Source organism: Papilio machaon, chromosome 18 (assembly GCF_912999745.1).
Source record: "Papilio machaon chromosome 18, ilPapMach1.1, whole genome shotgun sequence".
NCBI lineage: Eukaryota > Metazoa > Arthropoda > Insecta > Lepidoptera > Papilionidae > Papilio > Papilio machaon.
The window spans coordinates 158,529-181,553 of NC_060003.1; the positions used below are offsets into that span (position 1 = coordinate 158,529).

General features: G+C 36.8%; 1 protein-coding gene across 1 annotated transcript in view; it reads left to right on the top strand.

Moving 5' to 3' along the window:
* The first annotated feature begins 11,727 nt into the window (after nucleotides 1–11,727).
* Nucleotides 11,728–23,025, top strand: part of LOC106715538 (homeobox protein Nkx-6.2) — a 40,539-nt gene continuing 29,241 nt past the window's right edge. The window contains exon 1 of the mRNA XM_014508839.2: nucleotides 11,728–12,058. Within this exon, the coding sequence (XP_014364325.2) occupies nucleotides 11,728–12,058 (331 nt within the window). The remainder of the gene's footprint in view (nucleotides 12,059–23,025) is intronic.

Below are 23,025 nucleotides of genomic sequence, written 5' to 3' on the forward strand. Positions count from 1 at the left end.
CACACTATATCTTTTAATACCATCAACGTGCGTGTGCGTTCAATTTCATTATACATATATTTGCTATGTAATCTTATGTAACTGACATAATTATAAATGCGGAAATTTGAATGGATCTATGTATAGGTGTTAGGCTACCAACTAACGTTTTATTTTAATTCCACGCAAACAAAGTTCCAGGTGACAGTGGGTACTTCTACAAGTTTTTGAACGGATTTGTTCAAACCAAGCAATATAGGTATACCATTGGTCGTGTCATATGTAGGTACTCCGACTCCAACTTTTATTGTCCGTGGTATTGTAAAGTCCTTGTTGGCCGCATTGGTCGCGTTACTGCTTTCTTGATGGCGTATAAAAGTAACGCAAACATGTACAGGTGCAAAATGAACCCCCTGTACGGCGGCGGGCATCGGGTGGTAGGTGCGGGTTATGGCCGCAAGGCACATAGCCCGTTATGACTTGTGTTATTATAACTTGCAACACGAAACTTGTGTCAATGGAAGTGAACTGAAAAAAAAGAAATTCGCATTCGCTGAAGGCGGAAGCGAGCGTATCACCATCTCAAAGTCCGGCAACGCATCTGCGATTCCTCTGGTATTGCAGATGTCCATGGGCGTCGATGAACACCTTGGTGTTCTCGCTGCTTGTTTGCCCCCTTCTCTTATAAAAAAAAAAAAAAGTGGTAAAAGGTTTCATACAATTTTCTTCTGCCGCCAACAGTCAGTTATAATAAATGTTTGTTACTGTTGTAGCTTTACATTAATTGTAAGTACTCTTCGTTTTGTTTTCTTTCATTTTATTTCATTTCATTCATTTCATTGTAAACATAGAACAACGTCAAAACAAGAGCTAAGAACGTTTGATTAGTTTATAAACAAAATGAAGGATTATTTTGAAAAGGAAATAATCGTGACGAAGTTAAAAATGCATTTCTAATTTGTCATGTTTATTTACAACGTTATAATTTTCTGTCAGCATGTCATGTGGTGTAGTCTTTTCCATTAGCTGTGAGTCGTGGTGCGAGGTTATAAGTTACGGAGGTCGATATTTATTCGTTCGGTTGGATTGTAGTTTTATGGGCGGCCGTAAATGCTCTGTTATTGGTCCGCATTTGAATAATACGAATGCTGCCGACCGCGGCCGCGGCGGCGGCACCGGCATCCTCTGTGCAGGTACCGTGATTGCCAGTCTCCAAAGCAGGAATAGCTCAAGGACTAGCGACATGTGTCCTACATACAATGATTGTGGTCCAGAAGTCTCTTATATTGATGTCGTTATCGTTTTGAGATCGGTACTTTATGGGAGTTTAATTGCTATAGTTTACACGAAAACAGCTGGAATTTTACTAAAACATACCAATTAAATAATTAAACTAACTGAATTTAATTTATTGTCATATATAAGCAACAACAATATATTTCCAGATCAGATCGTGTGCACCGGTGATTAGGAGAGCGAGGCGCGGGTGTGCGCGGGTGTGCGCGGGTGTGCGCGGGGGTCGCCGCCATTGCTGTATTATTTTCATTTCTTTTTATATTATTTCTTTCTTTTATAGCGGCCGCTCGTGTTGCCATATTTAAATTTTATTCGCCTTAATGTTGCCACACACGCGACTGCTTGCAATCTCATACTTATAACGGTACAATAAGTTCGTTCAGTCCCCTTCACCCGTAACTCGTTGCAGCAGTGTTCAAAATGATGTAAAGTACAAGCAAGAGTAAAGTAGTTTGAGATACAGATGTCGAGCAAATAGAGGCGATTTGGAAGCAATGTTTTTATTTAGAACGAGCCGTTTGAGCGCGCAGGGGACCTTTGATGTTCTACCTGTGATTCCAGCACGGCGAGCCCGGCCCCGGCCCGCGAGCGGCCGCCATTGTTATTTTCTTAGTCATAGACAAATATCAATCGAGACAAATAAAAACATTCGATTGCGCGCGTAAACATTGATTACAATAATAAAATCGGTTCTTTAATAAAATAACATTTATTGTTTTGTTTTTCATGTGAGCTATAAAATTGAATTAATATATCGAATGTAAAAGTTTGTATGGCTTTTCATATTGTTTTTATTGAAATGTGGCACCAAACTGATCTCACTATAAAATATCATTGGCCGTGTTCGTTCATCAAAGGTCATGTCATCAGCATCATACTCTCATGAAAGACAAATAACTAATGGATGAATAATACTTCGAGGAGGATAAGCTGTGTCGTAGCCGTTTCACAGCCGTGTCGCAGTTCCCGCCGGCAGTAGGTGTGAGCCGTGAATTTTTTCCTTTGTAATTAGGTGCCACCGCGTGCAACTGGCACTGCGTAAATCATCTACAATTATTAAAAGAAATTCTACAGAATCGAACCTTAAGAATATTTATTTACTACAATGAAGTTTGAAATTTAATATCTTGTGGTAAGAATCAATTTGCAGTGCGGGTGCACTGGCCGCTGACTGCTTGATGCTGGCAATGCCAATGCAAAGGCAATACTGTTTAATATGTGCGCGCGTGTGAGTGATGCTCGTAGTATTTATGGCTCGTTAGCGGCGCTCACTTGCCGAATTATTAATTTTCTTTTGGCGAATTTGAATTCATTTGCTCGGTAATATTTCAATTTCTTACACCTGGAATTTAGTCAGTCATATTGAAATTATTATGTTAATAACATTCAACTTTTATATAACTCTTTTACTCCTCAACTTTTTAATTTCTTATTCTTTAGAGTGAGTTATTCATGTAGAGCAGCTAATACCGCTGATGAGAGTCATTGATATTATATAAAGTTTGAATATAAGAGGTTTCTTCATTTCGTTGTAGCAGATATGTCCTTAACTTAGCCCCTAATAATATAAAGTTATATATAATTTACATGAAAGACTTAGTGTTTGTTAATAAATCTACGTAGTAGGTAGGTGTTCGGGGCAATAAGAATGATTGTGTGCAATAGGTGCGGAACCATTAGATGGCTTAATGGTCGCAAGGAGACGGGGGCTGAGGGGCTGCGGAGCGGGGCGGGGGCGACATTATTAGCCCCCACTTGATCCGGTATAAATTACAGCCCGTGATCGGAAACGATTGTTTCACATACAGTATGTTTCAGTACTTAATTAATTGAATTCGAAAAATATAATGCAAGATAATGCAAATTTGGTAGATGGACTTGCTGTAGCACTCAAAGTTGACTGGTCATCAATCCTTTAGTGTAGGTTAAGTATGAGAAGTTTATACTCAGATACAATTTATGGAATTTTTAAATGACCCTGAATGAGTTAGCTTCGAACTCATAATGTGAAAAAACCCTAAAACTAAAAAGTGCAAGTAAATAAAACATTAGACGTGTCTGAATTGCTGCTAAGAGCTACTTGTTACATGTATAAAATGAGAGTAAATAACTAATAATAAAACTTCATACGTAAATAGGTAGGAGAACATATTTATTCAAGTTCATAAAGTGCTTGTAAAAGTGACACTTGGTTCCGAAACTCATTATTATATGACATTAGCATTGATGTATTCTATTTAGGACGGACACCCTGTAGGTGCGAGTGCCGCGCGCCGGTAGCCGCTTTCATTCGAGCATATTTTCATAAATGCAAACATTCAGAAAGAATTTCCTTCGAAAGCTCATAAATATTACCCACTTTTACTGCTGCCATCTAGCTCCTGCCGACCGATTATAAGCCTTATTGTTGAATAATACGATTTAAAATATCACGTCCCTTTAAAAGTCGTAAGCGCGTTTTAAAACTGATCTGTGCGGAGGGTCGAATTAAAGATTAATCCCAATCTCCAATAAATATTGGAGCGAGTCCGCTCTCAAATTGGAATCGAAGAATTGGAACTTGTTCGGGATCCATTTCCTAGATGAGGTGTTTTTTGCCGTTGATTCACGGGGACAGGGGATACGGGGCAGGGGAGGGGACATCTCGATAGATATGCTTTTTGCTTCGTTAATGAAGAGATATATTTTTTAATTTTCTTAATGGCCTCTGAAAGGGTTGAATTTTTTTGTCTTAATGTTAGTTTACAAATTGGCGTCTATACTTCACAATTAAATATGAAATTCTATAACTTTCAGGAAACTAATCAACGAAAGAGCAAAGAATGGAAAAAATACTCTTAACTTTTTTTTCGTTTAAAATAAAGATCTCATACGATTATTGACAGCTTTGGAAAGTTTTTCGATAAAATTATGGCAATTCCGCTTATTCATTAGTTGTTTTTTATATTAATTATCAAACTTAAAATGAAATTCTTTACTTAGATTATAATATTAACCTACATCAATACCAAACGAGCAATCTCGGTATCAATCGGGGAATGCATAAGGACTTCTACACTGAATTTCTGCACGACGCCAGTAAAATACTTTCTTGAGTCTTCACAAAGATTCAGCAATATGGGACCACTGCTATAGATCATCTATGGACAAGTTAATAATGTTGGGCGTAAACAGATTATGTGCAATAATTTAAAACATCTCTTTACTGTTTTGGCATCCCTCCACCAATTCAAACCTTGTGGCTTTTAAGAAAACGACAAAAACATGAGATTTTACACATTTTTAGTCTTGTTATGGTGTCGATGTGCCAAAGTGCCTGAGAGCGGTGTGCAGAGACATGAATCCTCACTAACTGCGTTAGCAGGCACTTAGCTCCCGTATGGAACGCATCCAGAGTCCCGCCGCGAACTAAATCACAAGCCACGAGTATAAATTGTAATTTGTTACTTAAATTCTACAATCATATATTTGTGATAATATGGAAACGATAAATACAATAATATGTAGTTATTTTGAACGAAGAGAAATTGAAGAGTTACGTTTGCTGATTTTTTAAATATCGTTTTGCCGTACAGTTGCTTGTAACTTGATTATTGATAAATTATAATAAGAAATCGAACAAGAAGTGGAATTAAGTTTTGTTTGTTTCTCTTTCCTTAAAGGAAATGGTAGAAGAAACCACACACGACAGACAAAATGCAGTAATTTATAGACTTGATTGACCGCTGTCTTCTATGAAGATGTAGTGAAGTTTACCGGACAAGCGAGGTATCCATTCAGTAGCTGTCGGAGCGGACTCTACAATGTTTAAAGTTGGTTAAAATATTATGCATTAACGTTAATATATTTTACATTAATTTTTACAATCATACAATATCAGAAGAGGCTTCTATAATTGATAACTGTTCTAAACACAACTCTTTTACTTTGTTAGTGCAAACGTGTCAACCCCAGAGAGGGGCAAATTGAATTAGCCGTATCCCGCCGCCCGGCGGTCGGGCGAGCTAACTGTCCCTTAATGTGCTCGGAGTGCGAGCTGCGCCCGCCTAATGTGTACGGTGCTTCAGATTTATTTATACTCATCTCCTCTTAGTCCAGGAGTTGAACTAATTTTGTTATATTTGTATTTTTAAGATGATACACAATGTTCTGAGAAGTTTGGATAACCGAGAAGTAAACCGTTAAATATACGTTTTTTGATAAATTATCCTAGATAAAAAAATAATTCAAAAAGGTATACTTTTTAAAATTTTATTGAATACTATAATTGTAAATGCTGTAATCACAAAATATCATGTCATCAGCTTTTTAATTAAGGTGTTCTCTTTGAAAATAGAAACTGATTGAATTAACTTGGTTTCATTTCGATAAATGATAGCTCCTAGACTATAACACAGTAGCAGTAGAATTTATTAGTTTGTTGAGCTAAGTGTCAGTGAGACAGGCGAGCGGTTTGCGCGTTTTACCTAATTACTGAGAATGGAGGATTTATTATGTTTTGAGATCGTACGGCAGAAGCGAAGGCTACAAATCTTTGATCTCAAGCGATACTGAAGTAACGAGGTTTGTGTGGTTTTGGCCGACGACTTAAAAACAAAACAGTTAACACGAATTCGTGAAGACAATCATTTAGTTGGACAAAGGGATTGAGAAAAAAAAATCATGTCTACAACACACATTGTTGATTGTTTTAAGTGTTATTTAATAGATTTATAAGCTTGTTTTTTTATACTTTCATAAAGCAGTAATTAGCTTTTGATAGTAATTGTTTAGGCGATACAGTAAGAACTACATCGCAAATGTTATCCCGCAGTACATCAGTTACATGACTAGGCCTCGCTGTAAATCTGTTTCTAATTACACTTTATCCGAATAATAATGAAACACGAACGTTTGGAACTGGTAACGCGCTGTAATGACCCCCGCACCGCCGCACCCTCCGCCGCACCCTCCGCCGCACCCTCCGCCGCACCCTGCGCGCCACTTAATGTCCTGATAGGGTTGACAATTTACACATTACTAACAATTATATCTAAGTATACTCATAGATTCATGTATAGTGTTAGCATGTTTCCTTACTGGTAAAAGTTGGAACGATGATGTATAGTTTCCTACATTCAATTCGTGTCAACACACATTGGTGATTGTTGCAAGCTAACAGCAGCTAGTTACTCTACGTATTGTTTTATGTCATTCTGTGTTTCAGCAACCCTGTGTGCGCGGCTCCTGTTTATGCGTTTATACATTGAAGTGCCGAAGTTGGTCTTTGCTCGGCGGTTAATTAGCGGATTAGGGTCCAGAGGAAATATTGTGCGATTAGCAACGGCCGGCCTCGTTAGCTCCGCAACCGCGCCTCCAGCAATACAACACAACTACAATCATTAAAATGTTCATTTGTTACTACTAGTGATGGCTGCAATCATTATTATGTTCGGTAATTCCAAGATTTTGTGAAAGAAATGATGAGAATGTTAATAAAATTGATGTAACATTTGATAATAACCACCTCGATACAAGGAATATGTAATGAGCAAATAGCAGATAGATTTTTTTATATCATTATGTGGCTAACAAGCAAGCCGTCACCTGAATACGCCTATATAGCAAAGTGACCGCTGCATGGGCATGTCTATGAGATGAGATGCCTATGGAGACATACACAATTTCAGATGCGTTGTCTACATTTATTCGACAGATTATCTAATACCACGTACATATAGGTACGCTCTTAATATATACAACAGTCCACGTGTAAACATCGCTTTTTATCGATGTCTCATTCATTAGTCGATCGGATTCGATCGACCGCTTAAATATATCTTTTTATTAGATATTCAATGAATTTATAAATAAAATTATACTTTTCGTGTTTGTCATAACACAAATAAGAACAATTTCAATTTATACATTCTCTTCACTTCTATGAAATGGAATTAAGGTTTTTAATTTGCAAATTTCGAAGGCGAACATAATTTATCGTTCACCGCTATACTTAGCAAGTGTTTGGGCGCTAAATGTTAACTGTAAACAATAAACAATAAGCAGTAACAGGGCTAAAGTTTTTTAATCGCGAACTTCTCGCGTTGTTTCACAATTTATTGTTTTTAATTCCGCCGCCGCTACCTGCCCCAATGGCCAATGAGCTCAACTCAATACGCTCACTGGTAGTTGACAAATAAATGTGTTCGAGGCGTTCCGAATGCAATAGTGATGTGCATTTTACTTAATTACATATCGATAAATGTTCCACAAGCTTATGTTGTGTACAGTGGTTGTATTCTGGAAAATTATAGAAAGTACCAGTGATAGTTAAAAGTAGCAAAAAGTTAGTAAAGCATTTTTGAGAAGTATGGTATGTTGTGACAACGAGAAGTTTAGACACATAAATTGAAATAATAAGACATTAAGCCAGATAAGGTTAAAATCGATTTGTCGACAAAATAATTTTGTTATTGTTATTTTAATGTAGTTATATCGATAGATGGCGCAACACTATCACGTCGCGGGCGCACAGTGTCGCCCCCTTCCGGCACCTGCAGCTAACATTACGCGGCAAACGCACTGCACTTGCACTCGTTGTGTTGTAGGTACAATTATCGACTGTAATTACTTTTTTTAAGTCTATGTTTCAGTAAGCTTCTTTATACAATGCCACTTATATTATGATTACTGTTTATTGCACAAGGGTACAAGATAAAAAAAAAACATTGTTTCCGTAAAAAAACCTAGTCTTTTTCTTAGAGTAGTTTAGTAGTAGAGTAGTAAGTTTTTGTTAACAATTTTAATTTTTATGTCATTTTAACGATACTTGAATTTAATTAGTATAATCATATCAGTATTCGATTCGTCACTTAAATAAATTGATGTAAGCAAAGTAAATGAAGTTTAAATGAGATAATGCAGCGATGTGATGGAGAGTTAACGAGGTTAGCAGCTCGTTTTGATGTCGCCGTGTTTGCTCAACTCAGGGTTAATCGAGCGGAATCATTTCATTTTATCAAAAGATATTATAACGCTCGAGGGCCGCGGGACGGGACCCTAGATAATGAAATTAGGGCCCCTCGCGCTCCAACACCGACATGAAGGCCCTGCTGATTTAATTTGGGCCGTGATATGATACATTCGCGATGATTTAAATTTTGTTTACACTCATTAAATATTAAAACCCTATCTCATTTATTCGTAAAAGGGAAACAATTTCCTTCTTAATAATAATAAAAGGTTCATTTAGTTACATTATATCAGCGCGTATTTTAATGTTGATACAAATAATATGTACATAATTGTGTTCAATTATACCAGTTAATAAATTTTTTAAATGTAAAATGTTTTTCGATACGTTACTGATTGTCGAAGTCAAAGTAAAATATGGAATTGTTCTTCAGGTTCCAATAAGACAATATTTTATTGTTAATTGCTACATACCCCGCTGATATACTGAAAGGGCAATAATGTATACTTAGAAGTAGTAAAATTATTTTTATTTAGCAATTCCATGATAAGCTAGCGTTCGCCTGCAACTACGTGAGCGCAAAAAAAAGTAGACTATAATATGCCCGCGAGCATCAGTTACCTTCACGTCATAATCGGTCCAACGGATCCGGGCTTTACCCGGACCAAACGTGGACTTGGGGACATAACATAAATACAGACAGATGGACCAAAATTTATGTTTTTCAATTTTACATACAAACTCTCCACTTTTATTAATATACATAAATATGCCATCATGTAATGTTCTCATGTATTCTCATAGCAAGGAAAGTAGGAACCAAAAGCGAGCACATCTGCGAATCGCAGCTTGTATATTTTTAAATATTGTAGGAGATGTAGATTTAATGTAATATAACAAAAAGAAAATAAATTAGTGATCATCTTTGTGTATAGGAATATTTATTTACAAGTTAAATAATAGAACGTAAATTGTAAAGTTTCAAAGTTATGCTGGCACGTCCGTATCGGCCGACATCTGAAAACCATCTGAACGCAACAAAAACACGTGGGCAGCTTTCAGGGGGGGCTGGGCGGAATCTTAGATGTCGTTAAAACCAATAGGAGCGCCGGTTTATTCTCTATCTCTTTCTTTATGAAAGTTTTCTCTGTCTGATACATTCGGGAGTGTAGTCGATTCTTCATATCTGATGTTTTTGTAGTCGTTTTTAAGTTGGGAGCTTTCGCGAATATTGCGTGGAATCGGCTTTTTATTTGAACGTTGCCAATTTAAATGTATAAGAGAGATTATTTGGTAGATCGTGAATAGATTGCTTTGTGTTTGTTATATATGTTATATATATTGGTGCTCGCACACACGGCACGGCTATTGTCGTTATTGACAAATATATCTTCGATGTTTCTGTTGATGTTTTATTTTTTATTTTTCTTGGGCGTGTTTTTCTTGGATGTGTTTTCTGCTAAAGAATTAAATTAAGAATGTTTCTTTTCTATTATATCACTCATCATTTAATTTTTAATAAATAAATTACCAAATTTGTTTTGAAATTGCATATAAGAAATAAAAAAATGTCGGAGCTTATGAATTGAGATTACTTTTAACTGATGCAAGATGAAAATTCAGAAATATTCAAATCACATTGGTATTTTTTATTACCTACTTTATTTATATTACTTGCATTGATTAATGTAAGTTATAGAGAATTCGTTAATAAAAAAAAATCAAACGGTTGTTAATCATATAGTTAATATTATTTTTTGACATGAGAACTAAATATGTGTACCAAATTCCAGATCCATCTATCAGCAGACAGGCAGGCTAATTTCAATAACTAGATTTCACACTCACCAGTACCTAACTACGTTTTTCTTCAAAATTTATTAAAAAGCATGCTTAAAACTTAAAAACATTCATATTTCAAATTTTTGGTTTAAAAAGACTATAGAAAAATATCCATGTCGTCTAATAAATTCGAAAATGTCGCAAAAAATATTGTAGTTTTTTTTTTGACATAGATAACGTTTAACTAAATTTTTACAAATCTACAATACTTATATAGTAAATTTGTTGTTAACTACAATTAAAAAAATATTTGTATTAAAAGTTTACACGACAAAGAATGAGACATTTTTTATATAGAATTATTATTTTAATAAGGCAATAAAAATTGCATGAAATTTGAACACAGATAAGTTCAAACGATATTATAATTGAACATAAAAGCTCAGTTATCATTAGCTATCATTATCTGCGTTGCGTTTTGTGCTCGGAGCTTTTGAGGGCAGCCTTTTGTCACACGTTTCGTTTTTTTCATCCGGAATCGTTTATTGTTATATTTATTTATTGTACCGTCATATTTATTAGGGGAAGAGGTTTTTAATTTTGGTTAATGCCAGCCATTAGGGATTAAAAAGGGTTTATAAAATTGACTCGGTGTTGTGGTACAATTGGCCCGCGAGTTTTTCATTAATTCAGTTCTTTGTATGCGTGAGAGCTTGCCGCTGCCGCTGCCGCTTGCCGGATGTGACCGTCGCCATTAATTGGACAGATTATGTTTAGACCTCATTTTGATAACACGTTATATGCTTTTAATAGGTAAGTTAAAGGATTATGGACAGCAAGGTGCAGACGAAAATTATATCAGTTAGATGATAAAGTTTCATAGAGTTTGAATAATTGGAAAATTCTTAATTGCTTTTTATTAAACTGACTTTTATTATTTTATATTTATTTTAAAATTAAAAAGTTGCAAATGATAGCATCAGATAACTGAATATTGATTGTATTCGCTTCTACTTAAATACTACTGTATACTTAAATTAACTAGTACCTAGACAGGCAATTGTTTGTAAATGCGTTAAAACCCATGAAATGCATTGTTTTGTGTGTCCGGGGAGCAGGGCGAGGTCGGGTGAGGCGAGGCGGGGGGCCGCTAATGTCCGGGGAGTTTTATTTCCGTCCGGATCGAGTGCTCTCAATTAATACAATATTTGTCACATAAATTATCTAACGACAAACGATCCGGAATCCGGATGCACGCGGCCAACGGTCCTATTCACGAGGCGGCTTATTATTCCGGACACAATGGGTCTCGGGGGGAGCGGCGGGGCGCAGGGGGGGAGCAGCTCCGCAAAAACTGCACCAGACTTAATTATAAAGAGACAAGAAGCGCTATTAAATAGCGATTCGTTAAATCTACGCTATCGTGTTAACACGCCGCCTGCGCCGTCCTTGTCTGGCCGGAGCGCGGGCGAGCGAGACGCACAGTGTTCGCGCGCCGCCGGTCGGGGGCGGCGCTTCGATATAAGGTTTAGATTGACTGGGCGGTCTCCATATAGTTTTTTTCTGTTTGTATCCGGTCTGTGAGCTTTTCATTCGGTATCGGAGCGCGGCCGCGAGCGGTGCCCTCGCACAGCAGCCGCCATGTCTCTGTGCTAACGTGTCGCGACGTGCGCGCCCTCGGGACTCAGTGTCTGATGCTGTGAACATTTAGTACTAACATGTCGGAACTTCGCGGCTCTCCTCCTCTGTCGAGAGGTGGCCTGGACGGAGGCTTCGGAGCTCCGCTGGCGGCGCTGAGCTCGCTGGCGGAGGCACCGCCGCCGGCGCCCAACCCCCATGGCATCGATCACATTCTTTCACGACCGGCGGGCGGCGTGGGCGTGGGCCCGGCAGGCGCGGGCGTGGGCGCGGGACTTCTGGCGCCGCGTCTATCGTTAGCGGCGGCGGCGGCGGGTATGGCGCACTACCTGCAGCATAAGCCGCTCTACTGGCCCGGCTTCCAGGGCCTAGTCTCCAACCCCATGGCCTGGAGGGACCGCCTGCAATCCAGTGAGTACTACACTAGCTAGCAACCAACGACTAATTAGTGATTTCAAATGGAGTGAGCAAAAGACATCAACGCACTAAAGTGTCACACATGCATTTTAACGGTCAATGTTTGACGATTTATTTTGCTAGGTGAGAGAATATGTAATGTTACCGTTATAAATAGTAATGCCTATTTAAAAGAATCACCGCTAATCTGTTCTATTTTGTTATATTGACTTTACATAGTATGTTTCTTAATGTTGTGATAAAATTTAAATAGGAAGAAGGTTAAGGTAATGTTAATCCAAATTGATATGAATAGTTGATATTTATTTCATACATTTCTATCCATTTAAATGTCACACAAAAACCTTTTTACTGTTACATATTGTCTAATGAGTAATTTAGGTATAGACAAATTAAATAGGCACAGATGGTTACATTATTAAATTACATAAAAGTAGTTTAGAAAGCGTAAGGTTATTTTCACCAAATAGACTTAATTTCCAGTAATATAATACATGTTTAAATACTTTAGTAGTTATAAAAAATATATCAGAGCTATTTGTACCGATATATTAATAAAATTATCAAACTGTGACTAATCTTTGCGTTGTTTTCTAAAAATGTAACAAAATTAACCAAAGATAAGTATATACTCGTATACACATTGATAACATTAAAATTTAAATCAATTTATTTCGATGCCATTCTTTATTAAACATAAAGTAACATATAATACTTGTTCAATTGAAATAAATTGGTTTAAAGTGTTAAAAGTTACAAGTAAAGTGAATGCGGCCGTCGGGGTTAGCGTCGGGCATGTATCCGCTTCCGGCTACATAATGTTCCGACGGCGCTTTACGTTAAAGGTTACGTTGATGTTTATTACTGTAGTAGTAACGAGTCATTGGGGTTTCATTTCATTATTAAATTGTTGTAATTAACAAGTTAATCCATTATTATTTTGAATAATCTTACTAATATTATAAATGCGAAAATTTTGTTGAATGGATGTTTCTTAGAAGATATCTCCGGAACGGCTGAATGCATTTTGATGAATGTAGAACATAGTCTGGAAGAACATATAGGCTACTATGCTACCTATAGGTTATTAATTGTATTTTTGAAACCGTGCGGACGGAGTCGCGGACGAGAGTTAGTTTGAAATAAATGCGTTGTTAATTTCTTTGTATTATAACTTCTTTAATAAATATGATTAAAAATACTACGTGAAGTATAATTTTAAAGCTTTTAAAAGTATTCAAAATATTAAATAATTAACTGATTGAGCATTGTTATAAAAAATGAAAGCATTAATTTAAATGTAGCATACATTTTAATGTGTATATGCATTCTAAATGTACGCCCTGATTAATACATTTCAGATTTATTAAATGATCAGAAAATAGGATAACTTAAAATTTTATTATATTTTAAATTTTACGGATATTTTTATTTTGTTTTTTTATAATTCAGTTCAGTGGAGTACAGTTTTTAAATAAGAATATTTAGATATTAGAATTAACAGAAGTAAAACATTAAATCTTACAAATTGTTAATGAAGTTTCAATTTTCTCTAACTATTTTATCAATTATAAACTTACACAATCAAAATTCCACAATTCATTTATTTTAAATTTACTTTGTGTGATCTCACATTGCATGATTTTAATAAGATAACTATTACTAGTCAATATGTTAACAGTAAAGTTAGAACTTAGTTAGAAATAATGAACAGATAATGCCATCCACGGATATTGTTTAAAACGGCGTATATTGCGTTACAAAGTAAGCCGAAACGTCATCACATTTTTTAACAGTGGTAGACGCCAGCAACATCAACATCTATTGCACGAATTGTCCGGCTCGTCCGTTGACATACCACGAACACAAAGAAGACAGGCATCAAGTGGAAGTAATTCCGCGTTTCGTCTGATGAGTGTGCGTTCCGGAGGTCTAATTTTAGTCTTCTTCTTTCTTACAAGCAAAGGATGGGAAGGGGAAGTGGATTTGATGGAGGACGGAGGCAGAATAAAGAAAAATATTCTCTTCTTTCTCCGTAGATTAAAGGTAGGCAATGCTTCGCAGTTGCGTATGTCTATAATCAGGGGTCACTTTGATATTTTGGTGAATTCAGGTGGTCGCTTGAATTTAAATATACCTTTTCAGAATAGTCGTCGCTTTACGTTGTTGTATGTGTAACCTCAGAAAATGACTAACTTGTGTGTGTGTGTGGCAGCAAATGTAATTACTTGATATAGATTCGTAGGGCACTTTGCGAGGCTAATAATGAATATCGTGGCTTATCATCGCGATGATAGCGGCCACGATGTTACACTAACGCCCTCTAATCGCCCACTTGAGATAAACGCAAGCTTTACGCTAATTATTTGTCCCCGTGTGTTTGTTACACTTTCCTTATTAATATATAGAGATAACAAATTGATTATACAGGTTTAATATTATTTGTACAAAATTAATTAATTATAAAATAAGTGATTAAAATATAAAAGACTGAAAAATAAATTGACGTATCACAGTTTTCTTTACGAATATTTCGACTTATCAACTTGAATTAATTTGGTCATTTTACAGATTTAAAACAATTGTTGTCGTTCTAGAACATTTACATTTTTTAAATTTGATCAAACCAATTTAAACTGAAAAGAATACTACGATAATCATTTCTAGTTTTAATGCGAAGTGAAATTAAATAAGATTTTATCGGATTTTATCGCGTTTATTTTCTATTTTGTAACGTCGGTCTATTGAGTTTATCTCTATCTAGAATCTAATATATTTATTTTTAAATACTATATAATGCTTCACGATTCATTACAGAAATTAATAAGCCTGTGCAGTTTGTGTAAGCCCGCGCCGCGCGATATCCCCGCAGCCGTCGGTAACACTCTGATAACGAACATTTCCAGTACTTCAGAGAACTACTGATAAATTATATTATAGGAAATTTATAGGACATTTTATAAATATAATCATATAACGTGGTTTTCTGAGACCAAAATCTCTGTTTAAAACATATTGCTATCTCTGTGTTCTATAAAGAGACTAACTGTAACGGCGTTAGTTAACGGCGAGTAATTGAAAAATAAAACCACAGTTTACCAGTTTACATCTGTGCCAAATTTCATCAAGAACCGTGGAGCTGTTCCGGAGATACCTTCAAACAAACCATCCATTCATCCATTCATCTAAACTTTCGCTTTCATAATATTAGTAATATTTTGCTCTCAGAAACCGACGCATAATCTCATACACATATCACAAATGTATTTATATCATTATTTTTAGTCAAGCACACATCTTAAATTTGTGAATGTAATTTATAACGGCACTATAAAATATTGCATTAAGAGCACTCTGCGGTTGATCAGCTGTAGAATAGATAATCATACTAAAAACATAAATGCGAATGTTTGTATAGATGGAAGAATGGATGCATGTTTGTTTGAAGGTATCTCAATAACGGCTCAACGAATCTGGATGAAATTTGGCATGGATGTAGAACGTAGCCAGGAGTTTTGTTTTTAATAACGTGCTGACGGTGTCGCAGGCGACAGCTAGTATAGGATATATGTAACTAGGACACCGTGTCTCTACAAGTTTGTGTTTATATGACTCTAGAAGTGTACAGTTAACATATCACGACATTAAAAAAATTGCATAAAATATTTTGATTGAAATAGTCTTTCATCAGTTAGTCATACTAAATGACTGATATCCTTGTTCTAAGGAAAGCTGGTATTGAAATGTGAACAGATATATTGGGCGAGGCAAACGTAATGACAATATATAGCACTAAGCCTGAAACTATGTCGGTCAACGCCTTAGCGATGCCCACCTTGGTTACACAGTCTGCTGAGATCAATGTTTGCATTACTTGTTTACATGTCTCTATGATTTGTCTCTATTATAAAGCCTTTGAAATAATGCTTATTGATTTTAACATAGATTAACATGATATAGTTAATTTAAAATTAGTTAGTTAAGTTAATTTAAAATCTTATTTTTAATTTTACAAAAAAAATCATATTCTATGCTTATTTAGATTGATATTGTTAGAAAAATGCAGTCTATTTTTGGTGAAAAAATAGCATTAATATTAGGCTAAGTATTTGTTAATGTTACTATCATCATGTATGAGGTATTTTATTAAATTGGGTAGCTAATGTTGCCTCTGATAGTCTCGTTGCAATATCCTGTGCGGGCAAAATGTGCTGCTGTAAAAACATTTCGCCGCTAATTAAAAATACTCTACGTTAGCCTCTGCACACCAATTATTAATCAGGGGAAGGGGGACGAGGGTAGAGGGAGGCTGCGGTCGAACTGGCCTCGCACGAATGAACTGGGACACATTTTTTTAATTACCTCCCCAAATAGGGTTGACACCGAAATTATGTTTTGGATATACACAAATATATTGATAATATTTTCCCGTGAAAACTCCAAAAGAACGTAGAACCTTGGCTCAACGTGTAAGTCTAAAGTCATAAATAACAAACATCGTTTTATGTACTAAAATAGATAAAATCGTTCTCCTTTAATTAGAGTAGCTAATGACTGTTTAATCTTGAATTCAGTTAAATTAATTTTTAACAAATAAAAAAACTTCCTGTTCATTTGAAAAATGTCGCTTTTTATGGGATCAAGTTATCCGTTCTGCCTGTTTGATACATAACAGAAGACAGCCCTGCCTTCTGCCTCCTCCCCCAATGGCCCTCTCCGCCGCCCCGCGTCCTCTGGCGCCCGGCATGTGTCGCCACGAATTAAAATTTCACTTCCGAATGCAGTTTTGAATGTGCGACCGTTAGCCGACGCCCGCCTTTTATTGTGCTACGCGCCCAGCGCCCAGCGCCCCCTGTCGCCCACACACTGAATACTCTCGCAATCTTTATTTGTTATTATCGTTTTCGGTTTAATTGCATCGTAATATTGCAGGTGTTACAAGGGACAAGTGATTGTGTACCGACAAATTTGGTTTACATTTTGGCAAAGATAGTTCGGAAATAGATTAGTGGCCAAAATATTTCTAGTACTTGCGGTCGGATATCATAACTTACCTACTCTCTATAACTTATATTAAGTTATATTTTTAGAGAACAATCTCCCGCTATGCACTGTAGTCTGGATTTCCTGCGATCCCTATATTATCATAATTTCACACCTTTGCTTACACACTTTCATGACTTTAAGTTTGTTTAATTTGAGCCACACCTGAACGTTTACGAGTACAATAATTTCACGACGACCATTGTGCGTCGGGGGCACGGGGGCATACGACCAATTACACCCGGCCCGCTGTAAAACCGCAACAATCTCGCCCGCGCCTAATGAAATTAAATTAAGAATAACGTAATGCTGCGTGAGTGCGGCCGCAGCTTCTCCCTCTCCGCGCCTTGGCCGCGCCACACAGACTCCATCTTTGTTTGCCACAGAAGTGACGGTTATATTACAATATATAATAAAGCTTTTGTAAAGCTTGTTTACAATTCAAATGGTCATATCATATAGATAGCTATTACTAGCTTGGTATTTTCATAGATGTAGAAAAGTAGAGAAATAAACAACTGTAGTGCTAAATAGAAATTCAGTGTCTCTTTACGCTTATTTATCACTTAAGTACATACCTACGTTAACAGAGATCCGCTGATACCTTTACGTGGAAGATACAATCTGTGCCCGATGGTAAAATATGCTATCACAGATATGATTTGCACTTCGTTCTGTAAGGAGTTGTTTACACAGAGTTGTAAATATTTTTTCATATTTATTACAATATAAAGCGAAAAGATTCAATTTTTTCTTTGCATTGAATAGTCACCGTAACTATTGTAATGATTTGAAAAATTCTTTCACTGTTGGAAAACTACATTATACCCGAATGGTTTATGTAGTTCCGCGGGAGTAAAATGGCAGGCAACTGTTAGTACTTCCTTAATAAAATTATAACTAGTATTACGTAAGACTCATAGTTTAATAGTAATTTTTAAGTTAAAACTTTAACTATTAATAATTAAAATAAGGTATTGCATATCTTGTGAGTTTGGCCCGTTGCCCGACGCGACGGCGGCGCCCGCCAGAGTGCTGCAAACTGCAAGCAAAAGAGCCACTGACAAATGATTCTGTACAACTTGTAAGAACAAGAGTTTGTTGCTACTGTGACAGACATTCATATGTGTAGCTTGTCATTGTAATTAATAAATTTACAACAATTTTTAAACATTTTATTAGACTTTTGGCTGTCGTCCATATTTTCTACGAGTAATTTTTCTAACGTTGCCATTTTTAATTACCTAACTCTACAATACATTTAATCAAAAGTAAACATAATGTCGGTCGCTTGTGAAACATAGAAGTTAATAACAAAGACGTGGAATTAAGTAAAGTGAGCAATGCTCGGTAATACCGGGCGGCGGGCGCGCACGCTCCGACATCAAATGTACCGTTTGATGTGCGCCGACAAGCATATTACAGATGTCCTTCCTTCCTACACTTCAGCAAAGGTGGCTTGCAAACTTCTGTAGCGGTAACTACTGCGTGGAAACTTCAGATAGTTGGCCTAGAGAAAAAACGTCGCAGGTAGAATGATAGTCGGGATAAGTTGAAGAAGACATTGTGAATAACGACTACGGATGTTTCATTTTTATATTTATGTATACTTTAATTAATTTATAGTCTAGATACTTTTGTATATCACGCTAAGTACATCAAATATTATAAGTTAGTAATGTAAGCGTAGGTGTTCGTGTGTAGACAGCCTTACGTTATCAGGGCACAGGTGTGGTGCGTGTCGAGTGATAGCGTATCGCTTCATTACGTGCGATCGCTTGTCGGCAACACGCGTACGCCGCGCCGCGGTATCGCCGCGTTATCGGCACGCTGTTACCGCGACATACGCCGCCAGATAACGCCCTCTCATGTATAATCATTATAATTATACGTATGCTAACATTGAAATATTAGTGCTTTGTGATGTTTTGGAAATGTCTTGGATATTTTTGCTCGTTGGAAATAATCCATTTCTGATTTAATATAATAGGTGAAGAACGGCTTCAACTGAGATATGTGAGTTTTTTATACCTTTACACCTATAAGTGTATGATAACTTATAATTATTAAGCTACAATAAAAGGAATACTTAACTTTATATGATTTGATTGTTAATTAATAGATCTCAAAAAATAAACCGCGTATAACATTAGAAAATTTTCATTAAGTTACCAAACAGCTCGGAACTCTCAAAGAACAACGAGCAGTGTATCCTTGTGGCGACAATTAAAACGCGTCTGTGTTTACCTCGCCGCAACCAGCGCGCCATATTTCTTTGACACGTGTACACCCTGCCACCAAAGTTCACCAATGTACTCATAAGTTTACACAGCATTATGATCTCTATTCAGTGAGAGCGAGGAGTCATTTCATCGTGTATGACTTAACAATGAGGTGCAGGAGTGCGCGGCATACCCACCTCAGGGGAGGGAGGTTTATTTGCAGACGATGGAGCGCAGATTTGGCGTCTGTCGTTACGTTTGCTTGTCGACAACGAAATGAATCGCTTGTCTGTGTGTTTACATTATCATGTCGATGTTACCTTCAGTTGTTACCACTCTCATTGTATCAATTTTATTAGAAGAGCTTTTAAGAGAACATTCATAAGATATAATATAGAGACGAGAATAATAAAGTAACACTACATTTTGTTTTAAATGTACTTTACAAAATCGTCCAATATAAAAAAAAATAGAGTGGTAGATTTTTTATTTCGATTGGCTCCAAGTACAATCTTGCCTTGTTGAAACCAGGTAACCAAACAATAATTCCACGTTCATAAAAGTTTAAGTGAACATTAAACAATTAAAATAAGCAGACTTATTCTCAAACAGAGAGTGGCCAGAACAAGACAACAAGAAAGTAGTTCCACATAGCGGAGCGCTCAGTAGGTATATAAGGCTATCTCCCCTATTTTTCACTAACACGCAAAGCAACAAGCTCGCCAATATGTACCCGCGTTAGCCTCCCCGTTCGCTCCTCGTTAGTCCCCCACGGTGCGGGGGAAGACAGGGGGAGGTCCCCGGGGAGGAAGGGGTTGCAAGGGTTGTGCGGTCGCCGCTGTCTGTGTGTATGAGTGCAGAGATTTTAAGCGCCAAGATAATTGTGTCAGGGTTGGGCGTGTAATTGTTATGCGCTGTTTTAGTACCGTAAATGTTTTCGAAGTTCGTCAAGATGTAGATACGTGCGGTGTCCGGGAGAGGCGAGGGGGCGGCGCGGAGGGTCGCGGGGGGCGCATTTGACAAATTTTAATTAATTTGATCGCAGCTACGCCTTTGAATAATTAAAAAGGTTATTTGTGAAATCTCTAGCGGAATCTGGTTGTAATAACTTGAAGTTGTAAACGTAATCCTAATGGTTGACATTGAGACATGAAAGTGCGACACGGTGACAGGGAAAAAATGTTATATATTAATTGTATTTAATTATTTTCAAATTGAACACACAGAAGAGCTTTCTATTAGGAACTAGTTCTACTAGTAACGTCAAAGATAACTGTGTATAATATACAAGGAAATATGTGTGTTTGTAGAACGGAGTAGAAGTAATACGTCCTTCTATAAAACGCAAAAGTTCATTTTTTCACTTCACAACCGAAACCGTGCGTACATCCTAGTGTCAAGCTACACAGTTAGCGTGGTACATAAAACAGAACCTTCCACAAATTGAATTTATCGGCGTTGTAGCTCCGGATTGATTCATATCCTACTACAAATAAATATTAATATAATTCTACGTTGGGTTAATGCTATGCTGCATAAATATTAATGAAATTTTTACGTTAGGCCAGTTTATCTCTTGTCTTCGGTGTTTCGTGAACTGCCGCTCCGAGAGTTACGAGCGCCATCTATCTATAACTTGTCCTACTTTTGTTTTATTACAACTACAATTTGTTAAACTAATGTACGGCATAATACATAACATTACGTAACAATAAATAAAAATGTAGTACATTAAAACAGGTAGAAAATGTTTCGGTTAGATATTACTGATCTTATCGTGGGATTTAAGACCAAATTTATGTGTAAAACATATCGTCATCCCTGTCATTATCATATCTTTAATAAAACAGAGATAACAATATCATTTAAACGGAGATTTCGGTCTCAGAAGCCAACGGTTTGAAAATTTAACGACTCACGTTCATAAATGTTACGTGATGTTACATAAATAAATGTCTATTATCGTTAACTTTATTCACCTAATTAGTAGTTGTTGTGTTCTCTCAACAATATTAATGCCTGTTGCTAACGTTCTATGTCAATTTAGCATGTGGCTGTAGCTGTAGTCGTATGGAAATGTACTTGTAAACATTACACTGCAAGCTGCGAACAGAAACACTGACTTTTAACGAGTACCGACATGACTTCAAACAACACATTAACTTACAGGCTCCTGCGTAAGCCTCGCAACATTGATTCCTTCTGCAAGCCTTACTAATATTATTATTACAGCGAATTTAAACTCTACCACTTCGACATAAGCTAGCAATTTCCTAAACACATCTCTGTACATTTTAATTCAATGTACTTAGTGTTCTACTGCAACTGGAATAGAGTTTATATTTACTTGTTTATTCTGGGGTGCTGTTTGGCTCCGGGTGTCATTTGGTGAGACTATAGAGGTAAGCTTTTAGGTTTGCGAGTCGCTTTGTGTCTGAGCTCGACGGCGAGGCTGGGAGGCATCCAGACACTGTGTAATGTTGTATTCTACATTTGGAATCTATTTTGAATAAATTGTTTGAACCAAAAATGCATTATTATATTGATATTGTAAACAAACGAAGTATTAAAGTTTTGTGTTATTAAGTCTAAAGAATCATAGCTGAGTGTGAAAAACAATGACCAAATTAAAAAACATCTCGATGTTTTCATCGCGCTCAAGCCACGAGCCGGCCGAGCTCCCGCGGGACAGAGGGGAGATCGGAGAGCGGATTGGAGGGGGGGGGGGTAGGAAAAATGAAATGAAAATAATGATAAAGCCGTCTCCATCGGGAGGCATTTGCGGAAAGTTCGTCTTCCATGGACGAGCTGGCGCTGACGGCGTTGACGCTTTAGTACTCTTACCATGTTAATAAAACGAGCCATATTTATTTTGACATTTGTGAACGAATTGTTGATACACCTTTGTATTTATGTTGGTATTAGATAGTACAAATTCTATACAGACTGAATCTGTCCTCGATTACTATCAAACAAACAATAACCTTTGCAGCTTTGAGAACATTAACAATGAAAGCTTTCTAGTTAACGTTAGGTTCTTTTTATTAGGTCCTTACATATGAAATTGGCGTTTTTCGTACTGGCCACTTTAATCACGAATTTCTCCTCTTTGGTAAGGAATTACAAATTCAAATTTGTACAGCTATAGACTCATGTATTTGTGGTTCTATGACCGTCATTCATTTGTTTTTTTTCTTCTGTTTTTTTCTGTTTGTGTCACTCATTTTAGAAAATGGAAAACTCAAAATATCGCATTATTTACGAGTACGAGTTCCGCCGTGGCACTAGTGCTGCGGAAACGACTCGAAGGGTGAATGATGTGTTTGGCGGTCGTGTTGCAAAAGAAAACACAGTTCGTTTTTGGTTCCAACGTTTTCGTTCTGGAAATTTCGATCTGCAGAACAAGCCCCGTGGCCGGCCTGAGACTCAAGTTGATAATGAAGAGTTGAAGGCTATTGTGGAAGCGGATCCATCGCAAACCACGTCCGAGTTAGCTGCAGGCTGCGATGTTAGTGATAAAACTGTTTTAATTCACTTGAAGCAAATTGGGAAGATTAAAAAGCTTGAAAGGTGGGTACCTCACGAATTGACTGAAGCAAACCGGGCAACGCGCGTCGACTGTTGCGTTACATTACTAAACCAGCACAATAATGAAGGTATTTTAAACCGAATCATTACCTGTGATGAAAAATGTAT